Genomic DNA, 22265 nt, shown 5'->3' on the forward strand with positions numbered 1-22265 from the left:
CATGATTTCACTTTATGTTGATGTTTCTAGCATTTTTATTTCATTTGTCATTTTTATTTCAAAACACATAAAAAGTTGTGGTTTAAAAAAAAACAAACTTTTTTGTTGCTTATCAACTGTGAAACAGTTGTCTCTAACTTTTGTTTGTTGTAAAAAGCCATTTAACAAACTTTCAGGTTCCTCTGCAGTGTAAGCGAAGACCATAGCACCAACTGCAGTTATGCAAGGACAGCATTAAAAATTATTAGTCATTGGTTTCAACACAGAAGTTAAGCATCTCACACCTCCTCATTTCTATTTCTTCAAGAAGACTAACAGATTTACATTTTATAGGTCATTTATTTTCCTTTCCTAAGCAACTAGGAATATGCCTAGTAAAAAAAAGCCTTACTGTAGGTAGGCCATGACTCAGTTTTGCCATTATGTAGAAAAATATCCTATGCTAATCATATTTATCACAAAGGCTGCAATTTGGGTGTTACTCAAAGTCATAAATGTTTATTTGAATTCTGACTGAATGAGGGCAGCTCCCAAGAGGAACATCAACTTGTCTGAAAACCAAGAAGGTAAAATTCCACTAAGATACACACCCTTCTGTGGCTACAGAGGTATTTGAGGAAAAGAGCAGGAAGTACTGCAGTCTGAGCTGAATCAAATATGCTACACATCAAAATTTAGGTAGAGTATAATGCTTTGCAATACTTTGAGTAAAAGATGTTAATCCAAGACTGAGTACCTACTTAGTTAACCACTTAATAACCCAGTTAAAATACAATGCCACAAGAATACCGCAGGTGTATGTCTTAAAGCATCAAAAAATTATGAACATTATAAACATTTTCCAAAACAAAACAACCCCAAAACATCTCCCTTTCCTCCTCTCCTCTCTGTCCAAAAAAGGTAGCATGAAGATGGGAAGAGATGCTATGAACAACCTAAAGATACTAGTAAGTTGTCAATATTATACTCACGGAGCAGAAGTGAGGTGATTGTGAACACTTCGGCTTTCTTTAAAAAGCATCCTGAAAGAGTGGTGAGAAAAGAAACATAAGGTGCTTCTACAGGAATAATCAATGCATGACCACCAAATACTCGAGTATCCTTGAATTTTCAGAATAACTCCTTGATTATCTGTCCCAAAAGCAGCTACAGTTTTGTATGTATTTCTGTCACAATGCAGTTACAGGCAGCCATAAACAGATGAATGCTAAAAACCCAAAAAGCTTTCAAGTTGATATTCAAAATACCCCAGTAAATGGCCAAGCAGAAGTCAACGTAATAGAATATTGTCTCCTTCAGCTGGACAGAAGAAACACATTTTGAATTATCTCTCCTTAAAGGCTAATGGAATATTTTAAATGTCAAGTTAAGGATTATTGTAACCTCTTCACACAGTATGTCCACACATTAAACATAGGTTTGGGGTTAGTCTGTTGTGCTTGTGGTTTTTTAAACATTGAGGATAAAGAGTCAGAATACAGTAGCCAAGCTTGTTTCCAGTTTTCTTCAGTATTTTGTATAGACCATCACATACCATTTCTGTGACTTCAATTACACTGGAGTTAGACACACATTTTACTACAGAGCCAGTGAATGGCAAAAGTTGCTGACAAATCTCAACACTTCACATGCTTTCATTTCCATGTTATCAACACTTCAGCTGTAAAGTGGGAAGTGAAAAAGGTTCCTAATCTGTACCTATACTATAGCTTGCTACCCAAATGCAGATATAAAATGAAAACTTGGTCCCTTCCCTGGTTCCAGGTAGGCAAACTACAACTTACAAGTTTTTCCTGCACCACTGCCATTACACTAACATAGATCACACCACAAACAGCTGTCTAAACAAGAGTTTTGCCATCACAGATGCATCCTGCAGAGCCGCATTAGTTACGAAAAATCCAAGTATCCACAAATTTCATGTAGCCTGGTAAGAAAACGCTGACACCCTCTCACTAAATTTCCCATGTCTTCTCAGATTCCACTTACACTTCCATTTGCACATTTTCTTCACCATATCAACCTCTAAATCTGTATTACATGGCTCTCCAGAGATTTCTCAATGCCCATGAAGAATATCATGGAGCAAAAGGAACATTCCTCATTACAAGTTCCATGTGCCACTTTATGACCTACCCAGCTTCTTCAGAGTATTTCTCTTCCCACCTCCTTCCTGGTGCTTTATCTATTCTTTAATCTTTTTCATTTGGGAATGAAAATCCAAAATTAATCACAGGCCCAGTAATTCATAGTATCATCCTTAAAGGTTCGAGACAAAAGTGTAACTGCTACAGGAACAGAACAAAACAGACCTCCCATTCCTTGCACTTTTTTTGAACACACATATATTTAGGTTGCAGGCTCTTCTCAAACACACGTGGAAAAAATATGCAATCTAGCTAGAAAAAAGTGGATTGCATAATTTGAAAATGCTTTAGGATCCTTTAAGACAAAAAATTTCTCAAAATCCATGAATATTAATAACACATTTTCTCAGGATGGAGTATGGAAGTTAAACACAGAAAATCCATGTGACAAAGGCAGTTGTGATACACATGGGCAATAAACAAGGCACAATTTAAAGTTATGATTGATACCTTACCTCAATGTTTCTGTATTAAGCTATGAGGAACATTAAATACAGTTAATGTTGAAAGAATTTTTTTTTCCTCTGGGCTGAACCCACACAGCTCTGGTACCAAAGACCCATTCTGATTAGTAAGAATTTCTTATGAAATTCACAGATGGTAGGCCATTTTTAAACATTAAACATCTAAATTTTTTCCAGTTTACATAGCTCTTCTCACTTGAGAACACATATAAAGGTAAAAATTTTTAAGTCTTCAGCATGATAATCGTTATCCTAACATCCCAACAAGATGAGCATCCAGCATATGAACTATGTGCTGTATTAGGAGTTACCACTATCCTAACTCCAGGAAATACTTGCTTGTCCTCTTTCCATGCATAACTGTTTGCCAACAGATTACATCACTTCCTAAACAGAAAGCAGGGAAGTGCCTCTCTGTAAATGCAGGACAATTTACAAATCATTATGGCACCAAAACTACCCATTTGGTCAATGAAGTCTTGACAGTCAACGGAAAATTATGAACAGGCAGCTCTTGGGGCTCATTTGGATTTTTTGAGGGGTGGAGGGATTATTTTGGGGTGGTTTTGTTTGTTTGTTTTTGGTTTTATTGAAACCAGTTTAAAAGTTTATGGAAAATCTTCACATGAAAAGAAGAAAAACATGGCTTTCAAATACAGTTTTAACAAGCTTTATGTATTCTTGGATGACCTCACACTATCACTTGACTGTTTTGCCACTATTAGTGATCTCCATATCTGTTCTTAAGCTGAACTGGGATTTCTTGTCTCATCTACTTCAACAAAATTTTCATAAGAGGAAAGATCTCACTCACTAGCATACTTACTATACACAACTAGATCCTTGAACAGTAATAAGCCAGCTGTATGCCAAGCATAAAACTTCGTTGATTCCTTTCATTACTATTTCACAAGCAGCTTATTACACCCTCATTTTCTACACTGACTATTCTAGGAAATTCTTAAGCAAAATAATTTCTATTGTTGTATCATTTCAGTTCTACAGATAGGTCAAGATTTGATGGGACACTGTCTTTTGCAATGGGTGCTACAGAAGGAAAGAACCCATATGTCATTTGTATTTCCTTCTCTTCTTCCACTTCAAATGTTTGAAAGCTTTTCAAATTTTTTATTTCACAATTACTACTATTGCTCTAATTTTATTTTCCCCCTCCTTGTGTAATTGTATCCTCTTAATAAGTCAGTAGGAAGCAAGTGTAAGTTTTCATTAAGAAAACTGGTTATTTTTAACTGCAGCATCCCAACTGCATATAGGAAATAAGGAGCGCAAACCTTAGTGTTGCAACACTCTGGTCTTGAAATTCCAAGTTTTGAATTATAAGTCTGTCACACTGCATTATCAGACTGCTTACAACATACAAGCTAAACTGCTTTCCATGTCACTATCACTTTCTAGATCACAGAAATAACTTCTCAAGCAGTTACACTCCACCTCATACTTCCCCCTGCTCTGTTATGATCTTTAGTAAATTCAGTCTCCAGCAGGTGAAAACAGCAAATAGTTCTCATATAGCAAATAGCCAACGAAAACAGTGGGGTTTTAGCTCTCAGGCTTGCAAACACAATAGAAAATTAACTTCTAAAAGCTTTCATTCTTCTAATGAATGAAATATTTTGAAGTTTTAACCAATATTGATAGTACATGGTTGAGTCAAATGTATGAAAATAAATAAGATCCAATAAATAGTTAACACCAAAATGAATAGATATCTAAAGCAGGTATCTTACCTTGCCTGCATCCAGCCTTTAGGCCACAGTGGTTTCACTTCCGTTTCCATAAAGGTTTTGAGGTAATCTTCAGCAGACTGACTTCTATTTGGCTCTAGCTCATAGCATCCCAGCTTGATCTTGACAAGATTACACAACAGAGACCTGCAGAAAGAAACACAATAAATACACTGAAAGAAACAATCAATTCAAAAGCTCAGCAGAAAAAATGACTTAGAAATAGAAGCACTGAAGCTATATAGCTGCTGTCTGTTGTCAGCTGTAGGAAGAGCTCAGTTCCAATAGTGTTTTTTGGAAGTTTGCCACTGCACAAGTTTGCTACTACAATTGGTATGATCTGCCACTGTCACTTCTCCATTTCCAACAAACTGTATGGCTCTTTTTTATCCTTACTATCATTTTGTAATTGGTTATACATTTTCTTTGTGGTTTCCTTACAGCTGAAACATCTCTAACTTTGCTCAGTGACCCGTCTCATTTAAGATGGAGAATGTTTGAAAGCAAGTGAAATAAATTCTAAACTGCATAATTCAACAGAAGATTCTTCCTGATGGGGATGCTGTCTTTTACTATCCTTAAAAATATAAAGGTGCACACACTTATGTAACATTGGCCTTCCAGAGCCACTTGAATGAAAACAAAAAGTCAACAGATTTAAATATCTCTTCTTTACGTGTGGCTCTATCCAGGCCACCTCAAGCTATACTGGTTGTAAATATTCCATGAAGTTTGCTTCCCTGGTGTCTTAAACTAAAAAGACTCAGCATGAGAAGTCCACTAGCCCCTTTTAGTAATATGTATACTTGTACAAAAATTAGATCTTGCATGGAAGATCACTTAATTTAGACTCCTAAACAAGCAGATCACTCTATCTAGATTATTTAAATAATAGCAATCTCAGTTTTCCATAAAACCTATTCTAGGAAACAGAACAGTAGGAAGTCATAATTTCAGACAAGAATCTCTTGCTTTTGAGAGAGAACATAGCATCTGCATTCACAGGGGATGGGAGGGGTGTGGGAGACTGGTAAAACCTTTTGACCATTTTGTCTCCAACAACCAAGCAGCCGCAACAGGACGTACTCTGCGGAGGTGGGATAGTGAACAGCTTATGTTAAGTTTTCTAACAGTTGTGCAGCAGGCATTTTACCCCTTTGGTTAGGTAACCAAAGCTCCTGGAGCATGCTGACAACAAAAGGTGAATATTATGGGCTAGTGGAGCACCAGCAACCCCCCTCCTTTTCCCTCAAGGAACTTTTGAGAAAGCTGTACGGTGCATGGGCAGGGGGAGGTTACAGAAGAAGCGGATGACCAGCCCCCGTGTGCACACGCCACTGGAGAACATCCAGAATACTACCATCAAGACTCTTTCCTGGATCTAAGGGTGGTGATACTTACCTTCTCTCCCTCTCTTCTTTCTCTCTTCCATTTCTTCTCTTACCTTATCTCACTGTTAGATGTCAATCCTTTTACCCAGGATTTCTGCTATTCCAAACTGGCCAGGCTTGTGTTTTAAGCCAAACCTCAAATAAAGCATTTTTTGACCATTTAGGAGGCATTGTCCTCAGTCCCACCCCAGGGCTTGCTAATGAGCTAAACAGCACTAGAATTTTTCTGTCTCTAAGTCACTCTTATGACTCCTGAGTACTGCAACAGACTATCTAAAAGATCCCCTTCCCTGAGCCCACCGAGAGGGATGGGACAGAGGGTTTAAGATTCATGCAGTCTGGATGCCAGCCTGCCCAAGGACTGGGAGGCTTGCCAAACCAACATCACCCGTTTTTGTGGTCTGCCCATTCTGAGAGAAACCTTTACCACTCATTGGCTGATGGTGTTTTGTGACCTATTCCTAGAATGGTGGGAAACATGTAACTCTGCTTACACATTTGTTCTTTGCTAAAACAAGCTCAAAGTCCCAGGACCAGGGAAAGTGCAATGTATTGCAGATAAGCAGTGAAAAAAGGTTGGGCATGGGATGGTCTTGCCTTTCAAGTTACAGAAAAGAAGTGGTTTACCATTGCAGCATTCTAGCTTGCCTGTTTAGCCCCAGTCTCCAAAACTTCTGAGAAATTATCCATTAAATCGTATCACGTAATATCATCCACTTGGATATCCCTTTATGAAGCCACTGAAAATTCTTGGTGGAAAAGGCAGTTTTGTCTGACCTCACTGTGTCATCCCAATGAAACTTCTTTCTGGGTCCCACAACTCTCTTTCCAGGTTTCTCATCATCATCTTCCTCCGATCCATTTTTCTCTCGTTCATCTTCTGCTTGCAACCTACAAATAAAACAATTGTTTTCTTTATAGGTATACAACATAGACATAATGCTTCCTTGAGAAAGGAGTGCCATTGTAGGTGCTGGGGAAAAAAAAAAAAAAAAAAAAAAGGATCTGTCTTCAAATTCTCATTCAGGTTTTCATCTTCCTGAAAGGGCAAATAGTTCATCTTTCTCTCCCCACTGCTTCAAGGACCTCAGAGACAAGTGAAAAGGACACACTATATGGATGCTATCAAGGATGCTGTCTACAATCTTAATGTAGCGCCTCTATCAATCTATTAATTCTTCTTCAAGTCTAAAATTAGTTACCTATGAGGGAAAGAATTACAAAGCACAAGGACAAAATGTATCAAGAACCTGAACACATCATCCTCCTCCATTAATCCAACATTGTGAGAATCTCCAATATCCTCACAGTTCAAAAATTCTCTCTCTCTCAAGACCTATTTCATTCAGTTAATGGAATTTCTTTCTAGAGGCAGGTGATAACATCACTTAAAAGTAAGTACTTTATACAATTCAAAACTTAAGACACCTGTAAACTGGAGCTGGTAACTTTGCTAAATTCAGGGAATTAACAACATGGAGACAGACTTCCAATGGACTTTAGAATAGGCATGCACTGACTAGAGAAATACCTACTTGGCATTCTTGGCTTGATTGCGGGCCTGACAGTCCTCTTGATACTTGCATAACTGTTCAGGCATGACGTTACTGACGGCCAGTTTCAGCTTTTGCAGTGGTTCTCTCAAGCGGTCATCCTGTGAAAAGAGAAATACCAAAGCAGTCCTGTTAGATGCAAAGTGTTTCAGGTAGTTCCATAGAAATTATTTCCACTCACTCCTGAGGCAATATTCCTTAGCACTAACTATTGACTGCAATGGCCACTTCCTAAATAGCACTTGAGTCCTATTAGGTGCAACAGCTTTATAGAAATGCACATGCTTGAAATTTGCCATACAACTCAGGTAAATCTTGAGACTGACCAGACACAATGAAAAATTGTCACAAGAAAACATTTAATGAGTATCTGAAAACATTATGGCATCTCATTAAATAATGTTTTTTAATCAAAATAGGGAAGGGAAGAAAACCTGAGGGAAAAAGTAAGATTAACTGACCAGTTAGTATCTCAACACTTGCAAACACATATCCAATTAATCAAGTCTCCAAAAACTGTGGTATAAAAACATTCTAGGTAATGAACAAAATATATATACATTAAATTATCTGAGTATTGGATTATTGCTATTTGTAATTGATGTCCCTCAAAGGTCAGGACTATAAACTTAGAATTGTCTCCAAATACTAAGAACTTTTAACATTAAAGTAATACACTATATGTTTACCTACATGTTTTAATTTCTCTTCCTGTGTCTTCTGACTTCATATTCTTAATCATGACTGCTTATTGAGAAGAACTAGAATACTACATGCTATTATGTCTTACTTCTTAGAAATAGTGTATGAATCAGACTTCTCAGCAAGTTCTGAGATCTCTGCATTCATGATCCTCAGATCCTCTACAAGATTTAGTCCTGGATTTCATCTAAAGAATTGTGTCAGGATAATTCAGATCACACAACTTCTTTATGCAATAGGAAAACACATTAATTAAGAAACAAGCAACAACAGATGTAAAAATATTTATAAGACTTAGCCACAAAGGTAAATTCGCAAAAACAGCAGAGGCTGGGCTATCTATTATGTGTCTTTTTCTTGGCGCAAAAGTGAATGCAACAGTGGACTTTAAGCCTGTTAGAGCCATGTTTATCATGGCTTTCTAGTTCTGCTACTTTATTATGTACCCTGTACCCAGCTTTGAAGATGAAAGCACTTTGTTCTCAAATAAAGGGTCTGAAATACTTAGAATATTTGTTCCTAAACTATTGAAAATAGCAGGTACACAGAAAAAAGCTTTTAAGGTGATCTAACAACTGATCCAGAAATCTTTTGCTTTATTGGAGACTGTGTGGCTGTTGCTCTACTCTCTGGCATTCTGTCCTAATCACTGTAACATAATGGACTCATGCTGGAGCTAATCTTCCCGTCATTACCTGGACATTGAGGTGTAACTTCTTCAGACGCTTGATCAGTGTGTCCTTATTGCAAGGCACAAAAGCCTCAAGGTGAGAGTACACTCCATTGCGGAGGGCAGGGCTTATCTCCTGCAACTGTAGCTCGATACTGACAAACAAACAAGAGACAGTCAACCAGTGAGGCATTTCAAGATGGAGATGATAACTGAACAAAAAACCTAAGAAAGTTTTGTATGCATAACATACTCCAATTATGCACACTAAAAATAGCCTCTTGGGACATTTTCAGATAATGAAAGTTTTTTACAAAAGGAAGATAAGATTAAGATCAATGGCAAGAAACCATTTATACACACTTCTCCAGCAATATTGAACACTGTCATTCAATTTTGTACTCCTATCATTACACATCAATCTTGATACAATTTTGACTGCTACAGTCCTCTGGAGATTACTTTTTGTTTCTTAGAATAAACAGAACCTTCTATATTAAACGTTTTGTTGAAGGATTACAGAGCAAAAAGAGCTGGCATTTTCTTTCGTGAAAGCTGAAGGTGTTTTCAGTTACGAAAATGGGGGACAGAAAGAATGAATGGCAGCTTTGTTGAATTTTACAAATGAAGTTCAGGATGGGGCACTACAAAACACTTTACATTGGATAAAGACAGGTAGTCATTACAGAAATTGCATTCATATATAAATCTCTTTAGCTAATAACTAGCTTAGACTGATCTACCTTCATTGACTTTTAAGGGCTTTGTTGGAACAACCTCAATAATATTTCCTCTTCTGTACTTTTCCTTTCACCCCCTTTCCAAAAAGGGAAGGTTGTACAGATAAGCACTTACTCCAGCAGAATATTATTCATGTCTTGCGTGAAAAACTTCTTCCTGCCTTCTTCATCAAACATCTTGGCGGCCTAAAAATACAGCAAAGAGTATCTGTAAGTTCATTGAGCATTTTATCCCAACAACCTTTCTATCTTTAATTTTACAGCTGTACCACACTTATTTTTCAGAGAACAGCACTACTTGGAAAAAAAATAAGACCAAACTATACTCAGCTGCTTAAAAAAACCAAACAACCAGAGATGGGGATTCTTATTACTATACTAAAATAAAAACTCCTTTCTCTAGGGCAAACAATTTTATTTATAATTTGCCCAGATTACTGATGTTAACAAATTCATCTTTTCAATAACATTATGAAAGAAAATGGTACAGATACTTTACTGTCTCACCACCAGCAACATTCCACTAGCACTGTTTGCTTTAAAAAGAGAAGCATTGGTTGGCAAGTCAAGCAGGCAAGAGCATCAGCACATTTCTACCCTCAATCTATAAAAGGCTCTTTTTCTGCCTCTGCTATGTGTCTCACTCAGTTACAGCTTCCCAGTCATCTCAGATCTATCTTAATCCTTCATTGCATTTTCTACAAAGGGATTATATGTGCTAGAGGAATACCTCATCCCTCTTTTCTGGTGCTGTCCAGCATTCTCTCCATCTTTAGACTATCTGTCTTTAATATTTGTCTCTTCCTGAGTATGGGGTGGGAGAGAAAAAAGACAGCCTTATTCCTATAAATACTTTCTGTTCTTAGGTTTCACTGATCTCACATTAATTCCCATGCAGAATTCCTTTATCTTTGTTCTTATCACCTAGGTTCTTATTTTTACAAACAGTGACAGTTTGTAGGAGAAAGCAAATTTCCTGCACCATCCTACATAAATCACTAAGATTTCCTCTCTAATGTTCATCCATTGTAGCAACTTATAGAAGAGGAAAAACCTCCTGTTTTTGGAGGCTTACTGCCATCTTATATTCTGGCACTGGGACCAGACAACAATATCTGAAGAAGTTGGAAAAGTGTATGTAAACAAAAAAGTAGGCAAGTGTGCTATCATTATGACTGACAAATGTTAGAGTCAGCCTCATATATTCAAACAGAACAAAAATCTCTAATTCTGCCTTTAAAAAAATACGTTAAGTGACTCATGACATCACAGCTAAAAACTACAAATACAATGCAAGTGTTAACTTAATCAAATTCCTGTATTACTATGAAATACTGTTCTTGATGTTTGTATCTGACCCATTTAAGTTTGAAAGAAAAATATATTCTGGAATTGTGAACTCTACACTGTACAGGAAAACAGGAGTCTACTACTTTATCAGAAACCATACAGTAGCCCATGGTCTGAATGCTTTACTGCTTCAGTCATGAACACTGATACCAGAACTTAGGCTCCTGTAAGGACTGCATTCTGCTCACTACTTCCTACTGTGAATTCAGCTGCTGAGAGGATGGTATTATCTGTTTAAGAATACTGCAGCATTTGTCCTGCTAAAAAAAATTAGAAAGATGTTTACAAGTGATAGGATACCAAAAAAAGACAAGTTTGAAATCTTTAAAACTAATTAACACAAGGATTATAATAAATCTTCTGGTTTATATAAAGTGAAAGGAAAGATATGCTTTGACATTTCAGTCCCAGGGAAACATTAAAAGCAGATTTCAGCATTATACTATCATGCTAGACAGTGCTGCTGGCTTTTGAAGAGAGCAACACTGGCAGATTCAAAAACTACATTGCTATCACTGAACTGTGGAGTTTTTCCCACAGACAGATGATCTTCACAGTTACCTTCACAACAGACAGAAGCCGTTTTATTAGTTTCCTGCTTGTGTACAATATTGTCTTCTGTCATGGTAGTTCAAAATTGTCCACTTAGGGAACTAAAAGACATTATTCTACAAAGGGAAGTCAGGAAGTTTGTTTTGGGGTTTTTTTTGTGTATGTGGTTGTTCTTTTTTGTATTCAATGGCCTTCTAGGTTTATTTTTTTAAATTTTTTTGTTTTGTTTTTTTAAAATCTAGATAGATCATACTTCATTCATGGAACACAGGCTTCTTCCTACAGCTTTATAAACTTCTTAACTTTCTTTGCAGTAAAGAGCACTAAAGCAGCCAGGTAAGCATGTGACAAGACTAATTTCCTTTTTTCTGCTTTTTAGAAGATGTTTTCCCCCACTGATAACGTATCAGTTGATTGCAATTTGCAGAAGATAAGGAAGTTGCAATCTTTAAGTCAACACAGTCTAGTTTTTCCCCAAGTGTATGGGTCATTTTGCTCTGCTTAGCCAGTACCAGACTTCCAAAATACATGAAAAAATGCAGAAGATAGAAAAGTTAGGTTTCCCAAGAACCACTGAATTAAAAGCTTTCTTCCAACTGGATGGGGCTTATTATACAGTGAAGAGGCACAAATTTTGGGCAGGTCTCAAACACCCCCTGACTTTTGAATTATTCTAGTTCTTCTGTAGGTCTGTTTGAAGCTTATTTTTGATTCATAGAAAAACTGACCTGAATATTCAACAGCAGAAAAAAAAAATAATCTTCACTTTAGCAAATATTAACCCCTTGGCTGTATACAGCATGGCATATTTAAAAATAACTAAGAATGCTGTAAGACATTCATATACAGGTGAGATAAACATTGTGCTTTATCATTGCTCTAGCCTGCAGTAAAGCAAGTTCTGCTACTGTTTAAATTATTTTTTTTCTAAAAAGCTAGTAACTTGAACTGCTTTTTCAAAAAAAACTTACTCTGAGTAAGGAAAAGCTGCACTTTATTCTGAATAAGGAAGCGCTTTAATATCAGAATCTGAACAATCAAACAAGAAATTTATTCTTAAGGTAACAGCTGCAACTGGAACAAGGAACATAGAACATTTTAATAACTCTGATCCCTTTCAGTGTTTGTAACTGGCAGATGTTAACACTTTTCATTAATACTGACAAGTTTGGATTCCATTCTAACCTTTCAAAAGGAAATACTCAGTTTTGTAGTTGCTTTTTTTCCTGGCTGGGTGGTGGCTTCTGGTGGGGTTTGTTTTTGTTTTTTAAACCGTCAAGTTAACATTTTTGTTACAAAGCCAAAAACTCAATACACTGATTTCTAAGCTGCAGTCATATTTCAGACTTCCTCCTCTGAAGTAAGAAAACATCCATCCATTTCACCAATTAATAATTTCAGCTAAAGTAACACTGATATTTCCATTATGGTAAAACCCAAACAAACATTTTAAGTTATTGTACACAGGAGATTTAGAAAACTTTGTCTCCACTGAGAAACAAATACTGCTTTAACAATTGACCTGTATAATTTTTGTGCCCATTTTCATCTGAGTATAAATACAGCCATTAAGACTGACATGGAGATCAATTCTACATTTTTTTTTTTTAAGAGTTTCAGCCAGCAATTCAAGGGGGACACCTCAGGCTTCAGGTATTCTTTCAATTTCTCTCAGATTCTTGAATGCAATCTTTTACCAGTGAATTCATACTTACTGTTCGAAGGTCTCCAATGCGCTTTTCAAGTAGCATAGGCAGACCTTCTGGGAGGGCAGGCACCTGCTTGGGTGTCATGACCTGAGAGGTGTAGGTTGCTTGAGTGACATTTCCATTTTCTCCTGACAGCTCAGATACTGGGCTGCCATCAGAAGTGCCATCAAGCAACTTGTCAAAGTCAATGTCTCCCAGCATCTCCAGGGCACTTTCAGTTTCTTGCAGGAGCTCACACCGTTCGTTTGTGCTACCAAAAATGGAGAGGACAGGATCATTGATCCTGAGATTCAAGTCAGAGATATCATTTCCCGCACTGAGAGAGGAGGAAGGAATTTTACTAGGGGTAGAGGTTGCAACAGTCACTGGAGGTTTTGGAGTAGATTCTTTCTTCCTCATGGCTTCCTTCTCCTTTTGAAATTTACGGATCATGGCAGCCAGAGAGAGTGAGTCTTTATACAACTTCTTTTTCTTCTTTTCAGACTTGTGTGAGTTTAAGGCCATTACTCTGTGGAGGAAAAAATATTTCACTACAGTGCATGTGGCTTCTGAGGCCTCTGTAACCTCTAACAAAAATCTGGGTGTTTAGTAGAATTAAAAAATTATCACAGGGAAGAAGTACTTTGTGCTTCCACCTCCAGACCATTCTACCAAGTATCATAAGCCTTTGCTGGTCATGTGATTTCATGCTGATTTGTTTTTAACACATTAAAGATTATTTACTTTTGACTTCTCACCTGGAGAGGCTGGCACAGTTGTTAAATTCATGGCTGATCTATGCTACTAAAACACTTAAAACTTGCCTCTCTGACTCCTGAACGGTTGCTTTAAGTTTAGGCACATTGTGTACATGAAAATTCTCTTCATTGTTAAGAACTTTGGCATGCAGGTTCAACATCTATATGCTACTTAAACTGAGGATTTTCTGACAACTCATCACCTTGAAAATAAAAATTATCAATAAATTTTCAATATCAACTTGAATATTCATAATAAGACAATTTTCACTCAACAGTTTTCTAGAACTCCATTAAGACTCACCACCCTAATCCTTCTTCAGAACTCAGGAAAGCACAAAGGTAGTAAGAAACACATTGAATAATTAAGCTATGTTTATAGTTTTACAAATTAGAAACCAAGGGTTAGGAAGAAAATTATTTTTCATTAGAAGATGTAATTTTTAGTGTTGTATATGAATTTGGGTAGAACAATGATGGGTAATAATATTCATAGACTCAGAATTTCTGTTCTGTAATTTGTTTTTCCTTGTCTTATTATTCCTTGTACAAAATATAGGGGGATAAAAAATGAAGTTATTGGACTAAATTCCAAGACAAAAAACTATTAGCTATTAACTACAGTTTAAATAGACAATATTAGACACAGCTGTGATAATCTTGCTATGGCATGCAATCTTGAAACTAAGCATCGCATACAATTCAAGGGTTCATGTAAAGGAAGAAACCTACCCCAACTGCTTAGGAACTTTCATTTTCCGAGGCTTCTTCTCCTTTTCTGTCCCTTCATCTTTTCGCTTGCGCTTTTTCATTGCACGATCTTCACTTTCTTTTAACTTTGCTATCTAGAAAAGAGATCAGATACAGGACAATGATTCTTCCATCCTAAAGGACTTTTACAGCAGGTGACATCTAATTTTCCTTACACTTTCCAATGCAAAACCAGGAAAAATAGCTCAATGTGCGTTAAGGGAAACAGTACCACTGGATTCCTAAGTTCTCATATAGTAAAATTCCTATAAAATTACAGAATCATCCATCACTTGAAGGTTGATGGACACAACTTGTTAGCTTGCCTAAACAGATGGTTAGTCTTACAAGACTGGACAGCTTGTAGACACCCTGAGTTATTTCCCAAAAGCAAGTACATGAGCCATAAAACAGAGAATGCAACAAACAATACTGTGTATTATTCTGCTTTCAGCCTCTTCATTTGAGCCATTATAAGCATATAAAGTATTTCTCAATGTCCACCTAGCTATAAGTCTATTTAAGATCACTCACTTTAGGTGGCCTATGTTTTTTGTCTTCTGCAAAGTCTTCATCCTCCGAGTCAGATGCCTGGCGGAACTGCAGTGTGCCAGTGTTGATATAAAACCCTCCATATTTTGTTGTCAGGGAGGCGGGAACCAATTCATCATACTGGCCAGGAAAAGAGGAGTTTATCAGCATTTCTTAAAACGAATATGTAGTTAATTTACCAGTCACTAAACATTTGAAGTTACATACAAATATGCAGCATGGCTTGCTAGAATAGAAACAGAATAGTAATACTATTGAAAATGTACTGGCCAGGACACAAAACACTAGTATCACAAAATAATGTTTCTACTTTCAAAGCAATGCCCCAATATTCCATCTCTGAGAGCACATTACATTATGCTAGACATTAAAATTCAAATAAACCATATGAACAGTGATACACCACTTGTCTACGAGCAGCTTCACTTGACTGTTCACTGATTGTTTTTGTCCAGGAAGTAGGCAAGCACATAATGAATTATTTGTTTTCATCTCTGACAGCTTTACAGGCATTGCAGCAACACCACTGCTTGAAAACTAATTTCATAAAACAAAAAACAAACCTGCCTCTATAAATTTTCCATTCTAAGTTTCATATTTCTATTGAATACTCTTCAATCTTATATGACAACGTGCGCTTCATGTTACCTTTGCACACTTTTATCACAGGCCCTTTAATTTATCTGTAACTGATAGCTACTGTTATTTCTGGAACCTGTTTCTTCCATATTTCTGAAAAAGAAATAGATTAAGCTTCTTTCACTATACTGCAGTGGAAGAAGCCTAATCTGTATCAGAATTTTACAGAATTATATCCAGGAAATAGAACTGACCTTCTCAGATTGTGTGTTTTGTTTCATTAAGACTGACATGGTTTTCATTAATACCAATCTCTGCAGAGCACTTCACATGTTCAGACTTTCCAACACACATTACATTTAGTATTAACTCTAATCACAGCATCCTACTCAAAACCCTACTTCTCTTACGAAGTTGTCTGAACTTTTGTTAAAAATGCTATCTCAGACATGACCAACTTAGCCATTATGTCTCAGCTTACCTCCAATTTTTGGTTTGAATATGACACTGCCTCTTAAAAATACCATAATGCCAGGATTTGTTACATTGAAATCAGATACATTCTCACTGTTCAGACAGTTTTAAAACCATAAAAGGTTTTAAACCTTTATCCACAATTTTTTAAAGTATTTAGTATTTATAAAAGAATGTCCAAGTTAGAATTACAAAGGTGTATCTCAAAAATACTGACATCCAAACACAGGGAAAAAGTGGTCAACAGTAAGTATAGTGGAAGACAATATTAATTCCATTATTTCATGACTGGCAGCCTCCTCAGAATTACATTCTCCCCCCAGTATAGTCAGAAAACTTATTTTCTAGGAAGTTAATAGATTCATTCTAGCTCTATACCTAAGTACCAAAGCAAGCCACAGAAGTGTCAGCAAGAGAACTGAGGGAGGGTTGCCTTGACAATGTCATAGTCGCTACACAGGATGACAACATTGTCCTGAACTACTCCAAATTCAAACTACTGGTCTTAGTTTTAGAACACTGAAAACTGTAAGATCATGAATTTAATAAGCAACAACTACAATTCTGGAAGCTGATCTGTCTGGAATCAGAAAGAGAATGCTTGAGATACACCTGCCAACAAGGATAAGGAGGAAGAATTAATGGGACCTAGAAAGTGTTACAAAAGTACCAGAAAGAAGCAACAACAGTGAAATGATGAAAAATCAATTTCTGTCCTCTGGAAGGGCAGGATTTTGATGCACCTCAGAGATACACAGTTACAGCCAGGAGTAATAAATGCTTGGTAACACAGCCAAACACTAAGAATTAAGATACTTGACACAGAAACAGTGTGTCAATTTGACGTTTGAAGCAGCAGGCCTTCCTCTGCATCTCTGTTAAAGATAGAATTCAACAGGCTGTTGAATAAATTAGCAGGCAGTTTTAACTGCCACAAAATTAACTGAAGACTTGGGATCACCTGGACACAATGATAGCTGGACAGTATTCAAGGACCACTTCTTGCAAGCACAGGATCAGCGTGTCCCAATGGGTAGAAAATCTAGTAAGGGAGCTAGGAGACCAGCGTGGTTAAAAAAGGAACTGCTGGGCAAACTCAAATGGAAAAGGAAAATCTATAGATCATGGAAGGAGGGGCTGGTTACTTGGGAGGAATATAGGACTGCTGTCAGAGAATGTAGGGAGGCAACTAGGAAAGCTAAGGCCTCCTTGGAACTTAACCTTGCAAGTCGGGTTAAGGACAATAGAAAGGGCTTTTTCAAATACATAGCCAACAAAACTAATACCAGAGGCAATATAGGCCCACTGCTGAATGAGGTGGGTGCCCTGGTGACAGAGGATTTAAAGAAGGCAGAGGTGCTGAATGCCTTCTTTGCCTCTGTCTTTACTCCTGCAGGCTTTCCCCATGAGCCCCAGTTTCATATAGCCCCAGTAGAAGTCAAGATAAAGGAGGAGTTTGCCCAGGTAGATGAGGATTGGGTTAGGGATCAGTTGCGTAATCTGGACATCCATAAATCGATGGGTCCGGATGAAATGCATCCAAGGGTGCTGAGGGAGCTGGCGGAGGTCATTGCTAGTCCACTCTCCATCATCTTCAGTAAGTCATGGGTAACAGGAGAGGTGTCTGAGGACTGGAGGATAGCAAATGTCACTCCAGTCTACAAGAAGGGCAAGAAGGAGGACCCGGGTAACTATAGACCGGTCAGCCTCACCTCCATCCCTGGAAAGGTGATGGAACAACTTGTCCTTGGCATTATCTCTAGACATATCAAGGACATGGGGGTCATCAAGAGCAGTCAACATGGTTTTACCAAGGGTAAGTCATGTTTGACTAACCTCATAGCCTTCTATGAGGAAATTACTAGGTGGATAGATGATGGTAGAGCGGTGGATGTGGTATACCTTGATTTCAGTAAAGCATTTGACACTGTCTCCCACAGCATCCTTGTAGATAAGTTGATCAAGTATGGGTTTGATGATCAGGCAGTGAGGTGGATCAAGAACTGGTTGAAAGAAGAAGTCAGAGAGTTGTAGTCAATGGGGCAAAATCTAGTTAGAGGCCTGTGACTAGTGGAGTCCCTCAGGGGTTGGTACTGGGACCAGTGTTGTTCAACATCTTCATCAACGACCTGGATGAGGGTACAGAATGTACCCTCAGCAAGTTTGCTGATGACACCAAGCTGGGAGGAGTGGCTGACACACCAGAAGGCTGTGCTGCCATTCAGAGAGACTTAGACAGGCTGGAGACTTGGGCGGGGAAAAACCTGATGAAGTTTAACAAGGGCAAGTGTAGAGTTTTGCATTTGGGGAAGAAAAATGTCATGCACCAGTAGAGGTTGGGGGCTGACCTGCTGGAGAGCAGTGTGGGTGAAAGGGATCTGGGGGTCCTGGTGGACAGGAGGATGACCATGAGCCAGCAATGTGCCCTTGTGGCTAAAAAGGCCAATGGCATCCTGGGGTGCATTAGAAAGGGTGTGGTTAGTAGGTCAAGAGAGGTTCTCCTCCCCCTCTATTCTGCATTGGTGAGGCCGCATCTGGAGTATTGTGTCCAGTTCTGGGCCCCTCAGTTCAAGAAGGACAGGGAACTGCTTGAAAGAGTCCAGCGCAGAGCCACAAAGATGATTAAGGGAGTGGAACATCTCCCTTATGAGGAAAGGCTGAGGGAGCTGGGTCTCTTTAGTTTGGAGAAAAGGAGACTGAGGGGTGACCTCATCAATGTTTACAAATACGTAAAGGGTGAGTGTCAAGAAGATGGAGTTAAGCTTTTTTCAGTGATGACCAGTGACAGGACAAGGAGTAATGGATACAAATTGGAGCATAGGAGGTTTAAGGTGAATATCAGAAAAATTTTTTTTACTGTGAGAGTGACAGAGCACTGGAACAGGCTGCCCAGAGAGGTTGTGGAGTCTCCTTCTCTGGAGACATTCAAAACCCGCCTGGATGCCTTCCTGTGTGATGTACTCTAGGTGACCCTGCTCTGGCGGGGGGGTTGGACTAGATGATCTTTCGAGGTCCCTTCCAACCCCTATGATTCTATGATTCTATGATTCTATGACCTGAAGGGAACACACAGAGTGCAAAGTAGAGTATCACCTACCAGCTTATTTTATTTCCCACTGCAGTATATTTTGCAGGGTGCAAAGATAAAATGGTTTAAGAATCAAAAAGTCTGGGGTACCAAAAGCATTGAGACGGGAAGAGTTAAACCAGAAAAGGAAAACAGTGAATGTATACTTCAACAAGGAAGCTGGTGAAAGAGTCTGAACTGGAAACCTATGTGGAATTGGTCTGAATAATGAGTCATTACCTTTTATCTTCCTGAAGCGAAGGCTCAACAAGCAGTATGGAAAGATAGAAAGGGAAAAGAAAACTAGTGACAAGCATCCATGAAATACCCTAAGATTATATGAAAGGCTACCACAAGAAACCAGGAGAATCTATTCATTGAACAAAATGAAAACACAGTGACTTAGTTGTGGACTTGTCATTCATCTTAAGAGACCAGGACAACCGCACAAAGTAGCAGATGCAAAGTAAACTTCATGAGAGTGGAGGCTGGGTAAGAATTTCAGAGAAATTAGATGTTTTTCCTCAGCTCTCAGAACCAGCTTCATTATATACAAAGAAGACAAAAGTGAAAGAAAATAAATTATTATCCACAGTACTTAACAGAGAGAGCAGGCATTTCCCTTTTGAGCTCACAGGGTGTGAACTGAATTGGCGAGGTTGGGGCAGTACAGGGTCAAAACAGAAGAATACAGTAGTTGCCAAGTCTGAAGGAAAAAGCACACGGTCAAAGCTGGGACCATTATCATACGAAGTGAAGAACAAGTAAAGGGAAACACAGTAAAGAGTTGGCTGCAGACCAGTAAAGGAAGCCCTGGAGAACACAAGAAAAAGTAAGAATTAAAGACAGTCCACAAGTGAGGAAGCCATGAATCACAGCAGGTTATTAGAATGATCAACATGCTATGTGGCATAGATCCATACGAACAAGGCAACCAGAAAGTCATAATTTGTTCAGTGTACAGATGAACAAACTATCCCATAACAGTCAGCAGGCAAACAAGATCAGCAAGATATTCATGGGTAATTTACCAGTTGAGGCTTTAACAGCTTCTGCTGAGCAGTATGAATTTAGTCAAAGATTTTTTACATTCATATTTCCCTTACCCTGGAGAGATTTTTACCTTTCCTTACCAAAATTTGGTTTGTCCTCAGCCTACTGAGCAAAGGATAAATTATAACTCAAAGGTTTTTTTCAGTTACCTGAAATGGGCCTGCAGATCACAATGTACCTAGTACCCATCCTTCAATGTAAGCTTACTATTTTCTAGCACCCTGACAGAACAGAAAATTTGAGTATGATTGTACAAGATACTGGCAACACCTAGATTAAATGTCAATGTAAAGTCTCCTCAGGACTCTCAGATATAGGGAACATGACTCTCAACTTCTAATCTTCTGATTAATTCATTTCAAGACTTTTGCTTTGCACTAGCTTTTTCTCAGTATGAAATCACAGAAATAATCCTAATCAGGAAAATAATTTATGCCCTTTACAGTGTTCTGCTCTTCCTTATGCATTCCAAGATAGAGAATTAAAATTCTCAGACCTACAGACAGGACTTCATATATGATTGAGTCCTGGGAACATGTATTTGTCCCACAAAAGATTATGGAACAATTTTGCAGATAAGACAAATATTATCTGATCATCTAAAAGCAGATCAGTATACAAGTTATTTTGAACTGTTGTCCTTGAGCTATATTATTATGCTTCTAGTGCCATTAATCTAGTTAAATGTTTAAGTGTGAAAGATAATCTAGTTTTTTTAAAAACTAAGTTAACCTTCAACTTCATTATTATACCAAGAACAGTGAAATGTTATAGATTGTACGAATTTAATTCTGAAATCCAGACCCACAATGCATAGCAGTATCTTATATTAATACTGTTTACTCTGTTCAGATATTTTGACCCTTATCCTCCTCATTTAGCTACCTTCCAGGGAACAACCTATACTATAAAAGTATACATGTGAAAAGGCACTTCTGAAGTAAATCCTGAAAGTGAAATTTGCTACAAACACATCCAAGTGTTTTAAGAAATGTAGCCTGTACATTGTTTGTTGTGAAACTGGTATTATTTAGATTAAAAAATAAGCAGGAATAATTTTGTTCCTCAATCAGTTCATTTTTGAGATGTCTCTAACCAGCTTGAAGGCAGGGGCTGTTTATTTTTGATCATCAGCCCACTGAGTAACGTCAAGAGACTTAACTTATGTTGAATATGGTTGCTTGAGTCAAATAGACTGAATATCCATACAGTGCACTACATACATACTTCAAGATACCTTAAACAAGCTGAGTTAATAGATCTCTCTGATTCTTAAAAACACAAAAACCTGAAATGTACTCTTGCTTCACTATACTTTAAGAATAAGTTTTCAAAAAAAAACCAACTCAGAACTATCTTTCAAAAAAAATAGCATAATAGATAAAACAATGAAATCCTGAACAAGGTTATGGGGGAACAATGCATTGCTTTTCTAATCCAAGACAACATCAAAAAGCAAGCAGAAAAGAGCTTTCCCATGGTAAAAAAGGCTCCTCTTCCAAAATGCATAAGCAAGTTGTGTTTTGTTGGGTTTTTTTAACCCTGCAGCAAAGGTCAGCTGGCAAAGCACAACAGAAAAAAAGGATAGCAGACTTTTAAATAAAGATGTAATACCTGGCTAAGGGTAATCTAGAATAGGATGGGACAGCCTCCTAAGAGAATTCTAGTTTAGTAGTCAGGATCTTGTATCGTGCCAGCCTACCAGGGCACCTTGAAAGTACCACCAGTACATATCTACAGCTATCAATATATATAATTATTACCATATTGTGTTCTCACCATGGCCACCACCTTTTATACCCTTCCACCAGTCAAAGACACATTATTTTAAGTGACCTTCATTGCAACAAGATGAAATTCTTACTGCCTTGAAAATATTTCAGCCTAAATTATAAAACCTATGACCGCTCATGACCATCTTTATCTGCTCAACTCAATTCCTTCAGAGATTTGAGTGCTGACCCACACTGAAAATATAGCTCAGTGTTTTTATCACAAATGCAGCTTCTTCCACATGAAAAATGCAATGT

The 22265-nt window shown here is 37.7% G+C and overlaps 1 protein-coding gene across 1 annotated transcript in view; it reads right to left on the reverse strand.

Moving 5' to 3' along the window:
* UBN2 (ubinuclein 2) overlaps nucleotides 1-22265 on the reverse strand; it is a 46288-nt gene that overhangs the window by 9514 nt on the left and 14509 nt on the right. The window contains exons 4-12 of the mRNA XM_051636913.1: nucleotides 15045-15182; nucleotides 14493-14605; nucleotides 13030-13531; nucleotides 9528-9598; nucleotides 8698-8827; nucleotides 7283-7401; nucleotides 6525-6638; nucleotides 4360-4503; nucleotides 972-1022 (exon numbers count right to left, since the gene is read on the reverse strand). Coding sequence (XP_051492873.1) covers nucleotides 972-1022; nucleotides 4360-4503; nucleotides 6525-6638; nucleotides 7283-7401; nucleotides 8698-8827; nucleotides 9528-9598; nucleotides 13030-13531; nucleotides 14493-14605; nucleotides 15045-15182 — 1382 coding nt within the window. The remainder of the gene's footprint in view (nucleotides 1-971; nucleotides 1023-4359; nucleotides 4504-6524; nucleotides 6639-7282; nucleotides 7402-8697; nucleotides 8828-9527; nucleotides 9599-13029; nucleotides 13532-14492; nucleotides 14606-15044; nucleotides 15183-22265) is intronic.

Source organism: Apus apus, chromosome 1, assembly GCF_020740795.1.
Source record: "Apus apus isolate bApuApu2 chromosome 1, bApuApu2.pri.cur, whole genome shotgun sequence".
In the NCBI taxonomy this organism is placed as follows: domain Eukaryota; kingdom Metazoa; phylum Chordata; class Aves; order Apodiformes; family Apodidae; genus Apus; species Apus apus.